General features: G+C 38.9%; 1 protein-coding gene, 1 long non-coding RNA gene and 1 pseudogene across 7 annotated transcripts in view; 2 read left to right on the top strand and 1 right to left on the bottom strand.

Moving 5' to 3' along the window:
- Positions 1-1,378: 1,378 nt before the first annotated feature.
- LOC131514755 (uncharacterized) lies at positions 1,379-4,436 on the bottom strand. The gene is made up of 3 exons (XR_009263257.1): positions 4,327-4,436; positions 3,588-3,757; positions 1,379-1,875 (listed from the first exon to the last, which is right to left on the bottom strand). It is a non-coding gene; the product is annotated as an uncharacterized LOC131514755 (long non-coding RNA).
- Positions 2,325-2,421, top strand: LOC131515554 (U6 spliceosomal RNA; annotated as a pseudogene).
- The window catches only part of ROS1 (ROS proto-oncogene 1, receptor tyrosine kinase), a 115,962-nt gene continuing 108,306 nt past the window's right edge, over positions 4,354-12,009 (top strand). For all 6 annotated transcript variants that reach the window (XM_058735075.1, XM_058735073.1, XM_058735076.1 and 3 more), the window contains exons 1-2: positions 4,354-4,850; positions 11,914-11,958. In XM_058735075.1, the coding sequence (XP_058591058.1) occupies positions 4,728-4,850; positions 11,914-11,958 (168 nt within the window). In that variant the 5' untranslated portion in view covers positions 4,354-4,727. The remainder of the gene's footprint in view (positions 4,851-11,913; positions 11,959-12,009) is intronic.

The following is a 12,009-nucleotide window of genomic DNA, read 5'->3' as shown; positions in this document are numbered from 1 at the left end:
TACATGCTAATCAACTATTTATGTTCTCAGTGAGGTTTCTGGTCGGCAGTAGGCTATTAGGAACTATGTTTTGGGGGAGGTAAAAGTTACATGCAGATTTTTTGACTGTGGAGGGCTCCCGGTGCCCCTAACTCTCATGCTGTCCCGGGGTTAACTGTACCTGCAGAATTCTGGGCTGATTTTTAATGACTGTTCAATAACTCATACAAAGAAGGAGTGACCACTTAAAAAAACAGCCTTTTTGAATTTATGGCTTCTGAAAAAGCTCCAGAATGGCAGCAGCAGGGTATAGGCTCTGAACCACAATAGTAGCAATAACAGCAATGGTAATGAAATCCCCTGAGCACCTAGAGGTGAATAAAAGTTTGAAAAGAGACAAAAAACAAAACAAAACAAACAACCCCCCCCCAAACAACAAAAACAACCCAGACCCCAAATTAAGCCTTTGCATTGTGATTTTATCTTTCATTATAGGAAGCAAAAGGCAGGCACTGATTGATCCCATTTCCATTTCCAAGCCTCAGGGGAGGAACGCAGAGAACAAGAATGTCAAATAGCTCACTTTTGCATCTCAACCACCGAGGTCCCAGGCTAAAATACAATTTTAATTTCATAATAATGTAGTAAAATGAAATTGCAGACTAGAAACTGAACTGCGTCTTTTTAAAAAAGTTTTCATTCCTCTAGGCTGGGACCTTGGTTCTTGAAACTCAGAAGCTAATTGTTTAATATTTTCCTTCTTTCATTCTGTAGCATCGTCCCTTCCCTGAGGCATAAAGATGAGATGCACTGGGTGCAAGGAACTTACAAGAGAGACCCTGACTGTCCTCCCCGCCCCCCCGCCCCGCCCCCACCATGCCACCAAATATCCCCCCAGAGAAATAATTATTGCCCTGGTGATAACCAGTATATATCTTTGGGCCATTTTCATGTTTCAGCTTATGTGCCATGGTAGACAATGACCAGGTTCTAGCGGGCCTGATAAGGAGTAAGGGATGATGGCAGAGGTAGGTCATGAATAAGAATTCAAGGGCAAATTCTTAAGACCTTGAATATTGGTGTGGCCCCCCTTCAGTCTGGTAGTCTAACAGGTCATTGTTTGGAACTCCTTTTGATGACTGTAAAATTTCATTTCTCTGGAGTTATATGATACTGATGGAGTACAATTGAGTTTCAGAATGTACACTCTATATTTTCAATGAATATAATTTTAGAACTCAGGTATATTTGATCATATCAAATCAATGCTGTTGCTAATGAATTGTAAAGCTCATTCTAATAAAGAAATAGCAGAGAAGTTTGTACTTAATGAAATTCCTCACAGTTAATATATTGTCCTAACTAAAGTTTGGATTGTATTGTGTGAGGACTGGTATTATTTAACTAAACTGTGGTAACTAAAATTTCTGCCTTTCAGGGGTGTCTTGCTGGCTTAGTGGGTAGAGCATGTGACTCTTGACTCGGGGTCATGAGTTTGAACCCATGTTGGGGGTAGAGATTACTTTAAAAAATAATAAAATGTCTGCCTTTTAGAATGATGCAAATGACGACTGCCCATTTGGTGGCCGATTGTATTTTCCAAAGGTAGTGCAGCAATCTCTTCCATTCTACATGTTCTTCTCAAATCTTGCTATTTTCACATCAAGAGGTGGGACCTATTTCCTTCTCCTCGATTCTGGGCAGTTTTATGACTCTCTGGCAACCAATAAAATGCAGCAAAGGTAACTATGATTTCTAAAGCTGAATCATAAAAGACAACGCAGCTTAGCACTGGAGCACTTCCACAAAATCTCTGAGCCACCATGTAAGCTCTCCAATTGCTTGGAGACCATCATGCTGGGAAGAAATCCAAACAAGCCCATGCGGAGAAGTCACCTGGAGAAGATATATGAATTGATTGAGATCCAGTATTATATTATTGGACTGTTAGATTGTTTCCAATCTCTTGATATGAGTAATTCCATAACAAATATCTTTGAACACAGTCCATTTTTCATGAGTGTAACTAAATGCCAGTTAAATTCTAAAAAACAGAATAAGCACAAAAACTTGAAATTGAAGGCTATTTTGTGCTCGCTTGGGCAGCACATATACTAAAACTGGAACGAGGGGCGCCTGGGTGGCGCAGTCGGTTGAGCGTCCGACTTCAGCCAGGTCACGATCTCACGGTCCGTGAGTTCGAGCCCCGCGTCAGGCTCTGGGCTGATGGCTCGGAGCCTGGAGCCTGTTTCCGATTCTGTGTCTCCCTCTCTCTCTGCCCCTCCCCCGTTCATGCTCTGTCTCTCTCTGTCCCAAAAATAAATAAAAAACGTTGAAAAAAAAAATTAAAAAAAAAAAAAAAAAACTGGAACGATACAGAGGAGATTAGCACGGCCCCTGCATAAGGATGACACACAAATTCATGAAACGTTCCACATTTTTTATTTGTTTGCAGTCTTTTTTAACAAATCATACTTTTTAAGTTTGAGTAAAACCAACAAAAAGGATATAAGTTATATCTATAAAATTTTGAGATTAAATTTAGTGTTAAAATGCAAATAATAAGTGAAAAGTGTCCTCAGGGACTGTGTCATTTGTATTGTATTGTATTGATCTTATATATGTACAGTGTACCTAGAGGTAGCAAAATCAGAATTTTTATATTTCGTAATACATACATACCTAGTTAGTATCCAAAAAAAAAAAAAAAGAATTGAAGGTTATTTCTTTTTCACCTTCCCCCAATAAAGCTACATCAAGGAAGTACTTAGCGGTCCATTCTGTTAAGGAAGTAAATGTTATAAATATTATTTGTGCTAATGTGGCACAAGACATAAGTACCACAGTGAAGAGGATGACTTTCGTTAGAATGAGGAAATCCCTTAGACAAGGAAGTTTATTCTCTGACTTAAATGTGTATTTTGTGGAAAGATGGCCATTTTCCTCTGACCAAGAAATCAGAGGGTTGTATATTCTTTAATCTGCATTCTTTAAAATGCAGAGAGTGGGGGCCCCTGGGTGACTCAGTCGGTTAAGCGTCCGACTTCGGCTCAGGTCATGATCTTGCGGTCCGTGGGTTCGAGCCCTGCATCAGGCTCTGTCCTGACAGCTCAGAGCCTGGAGCCTGTTTCAGATTCTGTGTCTCCCTCTTTCTCTGACCCTCCCCCGTTCATGCTCTGTCTCTCTCTGTCTCAAAAATAAATAAACGTTAAAAAAAAAAAAATAAAATAAATAAAAAAAAACCCCAGGCATGTATTGCTCACAATGAGAACCTGGGGCCAATAAGAAAAGCTTGTTATGTTAGTATAATTTATTTAAGAAGACATGGTATAGTGCTATATGCCAACTAACTTGGATGTAAATTAAAAAAAAAAAAAAAAAAAAAAAAGACACCCATCATATTGGATTAGGGCCCAAAGCAATTACCTCATTTTTTTTTTATTATTAAAGTTTTTTTCAAAGTTTTGTTTTTTTAATTAAAAAGAAAAAGAAGAAGATGAAGATGAAGACAAAGGCAAAGAAGAAGAAGAAGAGGAAGAAGAAGGAGAGGAAGAAGAAGAAGAAGGAGAAGAAGAGGAAGAAGAAGAAGACATGGAAGTTTGGGGTACCTGAGTGGCTCAGTAGGTTGAGTGTCTTTCTTCAGCTCAGGTCATGACCTCACTGCTCAAGAGTTCAGGCCCCACGTCGGGCTCTGTGCTGAAAGCTCACAGCCTAGAGTCTGCTTCAGATTCTGTCTCCGTCTCTCTGACCTTCCCCTGCTAGCGCTCTGTCTCTCTCTCTCTGTCTCAAATACAAAATAAAACATAAAACAAATTTAAGAAAAAAGACATGGACACTTAAGTCATAAGAAAAAACAGCAAACACAAAACTATCTGGCCTTAACGAGTTAACCCCCAGCAATCTAAAAAGTAGCTCTCCAGAATGACTCACTTCTGTACCTTGTGGATTTGAAATTCTTAACTTTATCTTGATGTCCGACTCATTGGAATTGTACAATATTTCCTTTTCAAGAGAGCTACACTTGTATGTATCTTAGAGAGTGGCTAGTTTCAGCTCTCTGTCTCAATAGCCCTGATAAGGCAGTATTTTAGTTAATATGTAGTGAAGTTCTCAAAGTGCGCTAACAAACTTCCTTGTCTTTACTCACCCTCCGAGTATTTGTCTATTAATTTCAGCTTTATTTGCTTTTTAATTTCAAAATATGTATTTCAGAGGGTTCTGTCCCTCCCCCCCCGACCCCGTAGCATCGTTTGAGTCTATTTTTCTGATAATTCTTCATTATAATAGTGTCACCGTTTGCTAAAGCGTAGACGGTCCAAACCCAGTTTCCTGCGTAGCTGAACCAACCTCAGAGAAGTGAAGGGGTGGATGATCTCGAGTGTTCCGGTTTCAGACCGCGCACGTGTCACACGCTTGCTGAAATGCAGTTTGCGTTTTCTACGTGGTTTCCTTCCCCCTGCAAAGCGCACTTCTAAGCTCTAACCTTTAGACAGCAGGTGATCTTTATGAGAGTAAAAGGAAACGAAATTATGAAATAGCTGCTCTGTGAATGTTACAAGCTGTCTACGATTCAAAGGTCTAAAGCAAAAGACGTAAATATTATTTTATAAGGCAAAGATATTCTAACATGTCAAAAAAAAAACCACCCCAAACTCCACCAGCCACTCTTTCAACTGAAACTTAAAGAACTGATGTAGTGAAATGGAGAAAATGAGAACAGTCGCCTGAAAGTCGCCATTGGTGAAGTGATGAAGAACATTTCCTGGCTTGGTCTGAAACTTGTCAATTTTGTGAGTCTTGGCTGCGTATGGATTTCTGTGGTACAGTGTGCAGTTTTAAACAGCTGCCTAAAGTCATGTGTGACTAACCTGGTAAGTTTTGCTGGTCTAATATTTGTCTTTGCAGGAACTGGAACATGGAAAATTCAGCTTGTTGCAAATGAGTGAGGTATTTTTTCTTTATGAGAGATATTCTCCTAAGAAGTGGTAGCGAGGCCAGAAAGATTCTTTTTCCAAAATTAATTAGGGATGTTTTTAATTACAGAAGGTAGGGGAGCTATTTTAGTTCTTTAAGTTATCTGTTCATAGATTTGTGTGTGTGTGAGGAGGCATAGGACTTGGGTTACAGAGGCTTCAATGCAATAAATTTTGCATGCTTTAAAAGTATCAATTTAAACTCATTTATTACAAAACCATTTGTTTGTCTTGAAGCCAGAAATAGGTTTGGCCACAGGGCAATGCCTACTAGCTGCAGACGGCAGGCAGTACTGTTTATATTGTGGATGGATGGAGGTATTGGCAGGTGGATGCCCAAGGAAGCAGACACAGATGCCATATAGAACAACATTTTATTTGAAAAGCAAGAATCGTTTTTAAATTGCTTTACTTCTGTCTGTGCATTTGTAATTTTTTTCAGTTATGAGTGTTTTGGTTAGAAAATTTATGTTTTCCTTCTCATTTCCGGGTGTTGCCCTTCCTATATACATTGTTTCATATCTTTCAGTTATTGTGACTCAGTTGTCCTTAAAACAGCCACTGAATCAACCGTGAAAACTAAATACATTCTAGCCACGGAAAGATGCACCCTTCTTATGTAAAAACAAAGGAAATAGCAAGATAGCTTAAAAGGTTATACTGCTTATAGTCCTACTTTTTAGAATAATAAAAGTACCAAATACAGTACTCATTGTCATGTTAAAGTATTGGAGGTAGAAATCCGTGGCAGATAAAAAACAGATTTATTCATGTTACACTCTTCTGGCTTCATTTAAAATAATAGTTTAAACACTACCTAAGCTTGCTATGGATAGTAGCACTTTTTAAAGAAGTTTGGTATTTTATACAATTCATTGTTGAAGACTTCATTGTCATTAATGTAGAATTGTATGCTTTAGGTTTTTACAGTTGTCATCCAAACTTAAAAATGGAAGAACAAGACTATTAAATGTTTTCTTTACTAAAAAAATTAAACATTTTCTCTGAATATAATAAGAACATATACTCATTGTAAAATATTTATAAGATAGAGAAGAAATAGAGAATAAAGAAAAGGGTATTCTTTCTTCTAACATGTATGTAATTTTACATACAGTTGGGCACTCACCTTTTCCATTTAACATTACATTGTAAGTTTTTCCTATATCCTGAAGTTTTTATGGAAACAAGATCTTGAATATATTTAGAATATTTCCATCCGATAAATGTACCACCATAATTTGTTAATTTCCCCACACTATCAAAACTGATGTTGGTTGCTTCCATGATTGTAGCCTCCCGTTTATTTGCTTTATTTTTTTTTTTCTTTTATTTTTCAGTTAGGTTTAGTTTTCTCTTGCCTTTGTGTGGGCTCCTTTGGTCTCAGGCAGTAGGAGTGGACAGTTTGTTCCCTGTTGCACTGCCTTCCGTTTACCACCTACAGACAAAGGCACAGCTGATGTGGCGGCTGCAAGAGACACGGTCTGCCAATTTCACTGGTGACTGTAATAAATGTTCTCCATCTGGGCCTCCCACACAGGACCTGGAGTGACAAAAGCTAGGTGAATAAACAGTGAGCATAGCCATGGATCAGGGGAAAGGATATGGAAAGTGCTGGAGTTTATTGTACTGTGAATTTTTTTGTGCTCCATGCTTTTAGCCTGGACATTGGCTGTGAAGGTAAAATCTTTGATGTCACCAGGTGGTTCTTGATAGTGAGGCATCTTTGCCTTTTAATTTTTTTTTTTTTTAACGTTTATTTATTTTTGAGACAGAGCATGAACGGGGGAGGGTCAGAGAGAGGGAGACACAGAATCTGTAACAGGCTCCAGGCTCCGAGCTGTCAGCACAGAGCCCGACGTGGGGCTCGAACTCACGACCGCGAGATCATGACCTGAGCCGAAGTCGGCCGCTTAACCGACTGAGCCACCCAGGCGCCCCATCTTTGGCTTTTAAAAAGAAACACGAAGTCTGGTCCAAAGGAATGTTAGAATTGCTGTCCATTAATGCACAAATCATAGTTCTACGCATGAACAGGAGTATTTTACATCAGTTGGGGGATCTGTATGTGTTAGTTGAGTGTGTTAACTGACTTGACATTTTTGAGTTATATGTGCCTGTGCTGCAGAGAACAAAAAATAATTAGCGGTCTTCAGAACCCTAGTATTGTGGGATCCTTTATGAAAGAGAGACCAAAGAGACTCATGGTCAAATAACTTATGGAAATGCTTTTTGCCAGCTTTTTGTAGATTCACAGGCCACAACAATATATTAATGGATTTGTTTAATCATAGTTTTCTGATCTTCTTTGGCAACAAAACGTTTGGTTTTTTTTTTGTTTTTTTTGTTTTTTTTGAGTAACAAGTCCCAACAACTGAGGAACTGCTGTTGAGAAATGCTGTTAGAAGCATCAATTCAACTCAATAAAAGACTGTTAGAAACAATAGAGTTCAGAAGGTTATCCTGTTTAAAAAAGGACAAACATCAGTACCTTTCTCGTATATTGATATATAACTTTATAACAAGATAATAGAACAATCCAAACATTCCATAAAATATCCAGAAATTAGCACCATTTGTATTGGTGTGCAAATGGGCAGACCAGTAAAACAGAAGACAGTCTAGAAATTACACCAGGCACTTAAGGGTGTGGGGAATATGATAAAGATGGCAATTCAGACCAAAGTAGAGCTATTTATTTAGAACAAAAAATACCTTCCTTCAGTAGGTGAATGGATAAGTAAATTGTGGCACATCCAGACAAGGAAATATTATTCAGAGCTAAGAAGAAATGAGCTATCAAGCCATGAAAAGACATGGAGGAAACTTCAAGGTATATACTAAGTGAAAGAAGGCCAATCTGAAAAGACTACATACCCTATGATTCCAACTACATGACATTTTAGAAAAGGCAAAACTGTGGAAGCAACGAAAAGACCTGTGGTTGCCAGGAATGGGTTTGTAAGTGGTGGTGGTGGTGGGGGGTGATGAATAGAGCACTGAGGATTGTTAGAATAGTGAAAATACTCTATGTGATACAGCAATAGATATACGTCACTATGTGTTTGTCCGAACCCACAGAATATACGACTCCATGAGTGAGCTCTAAGGCATGCTACGGACTTGGAGTGATTATATTGTGTCCATGTAGATTTATCCTTAGTAAAAATTGTACTCTTCTGATGAGTGATATTGATAACAGGGGGAGACTATGCATGTGTGGGAGCAGAAGGTATTTGGGAAATCTCCATACCTTAATCTCAATTATGCTCTAAATCTAAAGCTGCTCTAAGATAAAGTCTTTTAAAAAAGTTTAAACAAAATTTTAAAAACCTAACTACAATACTGATTCAAAATAGATTCAAATTGATTCCAAGAGGTATTAAAAAATAGTGTGCTTTAAAAAAGTAGTGTGATTTAAATATACACAAATAACAAAAAGAAAACAAAACTTTACCCCATAGAAATTTTAACATAAATTATGGAAGAATATTTCTACAATCTTGAAGTGGGAATGCCTTAGGAAGCCTGATTCAAAAATATACATTATGTTGACAAAGATGAAAAACATTTATAGTTGGCAAAGTTGGGATAAACCAACACTCTCATGTACAATTGCACATCAAGAAATGTATCTGAGATTATTACTTAACTAAGCAAAGATACATCTGCAAAAAGCTGTTTACAGCATGTTTGCACATAACATTACCACTATATTTCCAAGTTCCTGGTACTGTACTATTATAACTAGTACATTATTATTTGAGTCCTCGCAGAGTTTTGTGAACTAAATGTTATCTCATTTATGTCTCTGATGAGAGTACTAAGTTTAGACAGCACAGGTGACTTTGAAAATATCACATCACGAGCAAGTGTCTCATATGGGACTAAAAGGCAGACTATTCTGCATTTACCAGGGTTGAAAGTATGGAAATGATATTAGTTCTGGCTGAGGTGGGCAGAGTAGACAAGGTTGTGCCCAGAAGTAGGTATGGGTTCAGAAGATTTGAGATCCAGGACTGGGATTGCGTGTTTTAAGCAGATCACTGGAATAGATGGAGCTAAGGTAAACTGGTAAGGATCCTAACTGTAAAGTAAGGAACATGAATTTGGTGAAGATTATAGAAGGTGTTGTGCTTTGGTTAAGAGCACAGGCTCTGGAGACAACTTTCAGATCTTTAAATTTTAACTCTTGGGCAATTTGCTAAACCTCCCTGTGTCTCAGTTGTACAATGGAGTTAAAAATAATGCCTACTTAGTAGGGCTGTTGAGATGTTGAATGAGACTTAGTGTAAAACACCTTGTAGACTGCCTGGAACATAGGAGCCACTCACTGCATGGTGGCTATAATGATGACGAAGAGTGGGGTGGAGAATACCATGAGATTAGAGAAGTGTGTTGACAAACTCTGTTTCATCAGAACCCTATAGACCTGACTCATGAGGCTACCTTGCCCAAGACCACTTGATGGGCTTTCCATTCAGCCTGTTAAATTTAGTCTTGACTCAGTACTGTTACAATATGGCTTTATGGTCACCAAGAAACATCTGTTAACTTATTGTTTAAAATGGAACGGAGAGGGGTGCCTGGCTGGCTCAGGACTCTTGATCTTGGGGGTGTGAATTCAAGCCCCATGTTGGGTGTAGAGATTGCTTAAAAATAAAACCTTTAAAAATGAAAAAAAGATAAAATAAAATGGAATCGAGAATCTACCCAGCATCCACCCTGTTGTTTTTATGAGCTAACAGATTTTTTTTAAATTTTTTTTTAACGTTTTATTTATTTTTGAGACAGAGAGAGACAGAGCATGAACGGGGGAGGGGCAGAGAGAGAGGGAGACACAGAATTGGAAGCAGGCTCCAGGCTCCGAGCCATCAGCCCAGAGCCCGACGCGGGGCTCGAACTCACGGACCGCGAGATCGTGACCTGAGCTGAAGTCGGACGCCTAACCGACTGAGCCACCCAGGCGCCCCTGAGCTAACAGATTTTTGAAGGGATATGAAAATTCGATTGCAAAATGACACTTACATTTGATTTTATATGATTGTGGTTCAATCATATAAAGGAGAATCAAAAGCTTCATTTTGAACAAAATTGTGGAAACAAAGTACTATTGTGCACCTGGTTGTAAAATTAATCTAAAAGATACAGTTCTTACTCTCTAAGTACTTATTATGTAAAAACAAAACATGTTAAGCATAAGTGGTTAAGGAATGGAGGTTAGAGGAATCTTCACTGACACATCAAATGAGAGTGGAAAAGGCAACATTGGTTCTTTGGCTCCTGTGTCTGATTACTTCTCAAGTAAATCCCCACAGTGGTAGGCCACTGTATAAGACTTCCCAGAGATAGGACTTCTGGAGCATTCCTGTGGAATAGACCATCTTGAATTTATGTGTTTATTCCTTCCATATGTATTTATTGAACACCTCTTATCATTCTGGACTGTTATAGGTACTAAGGACAGAGTGAAGAACAAAATGAATGGTGCTTACATAGAAGGGGAGAGAGTGCTCAGTGAACTTAGTGATAAACAGATCGTCTCTTTCCTCTGAAAATAGTGGGCTATTCAGAAAGCCATAAGAGATGCTTAAACCACATACAGGTCCCCTTGGGGATTTTCTACCATCTCCTGGAACATATCTTGCTTGCAGTGCTGGGACAGCTAAGGATAGATGGCATGCTCTTTGCTGGATTAATTGTCTTTTCCAATTCAATGGTTCAAATTCAGCAACTTTTCAGGGGAGGTTCTGAGCAATATAGAGGTACTAGGAGTATTCACTTAGTTATCCTCTGCTCATGATTCTAAATCAGTCAGTGAGGCAGTGATCTAAATTAGATCATATCCATAGAACACTGTTCGGGCACATATATGATTATCATAGGCCTAATATTGCCATCTTTTGTAAGCCTTTTCTTTTTTTTTTTTTTCTTTTTTTTTTTATTTATTTTTGGGACAGAGAGAGACATAGCATGAACGGGGGAGGGGCAGAGAGAGAGGGAGACACAGAATCGGAAACAGGCTCCAGGCTCTGAGCCATCAGCCCAGAGCCTGACGCGGGGCTCGAACTCACGGACCGCGAGATCGTGACCTGGCTGAAGTCGGATGCTTAACCGACTGCGCCACCCAGGCGCCCCTTGTAAGCCTTTTCTATTTGCCAAGGGCTCCACTCACATGATGATCAGGGAAAGGATGAACAATTTATGGATTTTTCCCTCTTAGTTCCTATTTCTTTTATTTTACCCCAGCACAAAAAGATCTTAAAATTTGTGAAAATACGAGAAAAAAAGAGTAATCTGATGTTTTCCTATATGTAAAATTCTGAATTTGTATTTCTTCTCTCTTCTTAGTAAGTAAGGTGACTTTTAAAAAATCTGAACTTGGGGCGCCTGGGTGGCTCAGTCAGTTAAGCGTCCGACTTCAGCTCAGGTCACGATCTCGTGGTCCGTGAGTTCGAGCCTCGCGTCGGGCTCTGGGCTGATGGCTCGGACCCTGGGGCCTGCTTCCGATTCTGTGTCTCCCTCTCTCTCTGCCCCTCCCCCATTCATGCTCTGTCTCTCTCTGTCCCAAAAATAAATAAACGTTAAAAAAAAAATTAAAAAATCTGAACATAATTCATCTTTAACCTATGAATCCTTTAAATGGATGAATTGACTAAAGTCGCAGGTTTATTTAATACCGTGTGAGAATCTATCCAATGTCCTCAACCACTCCTTACAGTCATATCCCCACTCCCACCTTTATCATTTCTGCAGAGTTCTTAGACATTCCATCTTACAATTTGCACTGGCATTTTACCTGATTTCGGGACTGATTTAATGACTTTAAAACATCGTACTTTTTAGTCAGAAAGCATGGAGGAGGCAACGCTATTCCAGGAAGCTTTTTATAAAAAGGTGTGGTAGTTGTACTGAACACAATATTGATAGCTGGTATTTATTATCTCCTTCTTCACTTCAGGGCAGGCAGCTTGACATTGGCATGCCATATAATCTGAGTGAACCGGTGAGTAATCGCTTCCATTGTCTGGAAGTTCACAGTGTTTGTATTGATAAA

The sequence above is a fragment of the Neofelis nebulosa genome, chromosome 6 (genome assembly GCF_028018385.1).
Source record: "Neofelis nebulosa isolate mNeoNeb1 chromosome 6, mNeoNeb1.pri, whole genome shotgun sequence".
NCBI lineage: Eukaryota > Metazoa > Chordata > Mammalia > Carnivora > Felidae > Neofelis > Neofelis nebulosa.
The sequence above is the reverse complement of the archived record's forward strand: the minus strand, read 5'-3'. Positions and strand labels throughout refer to the sequence as shown.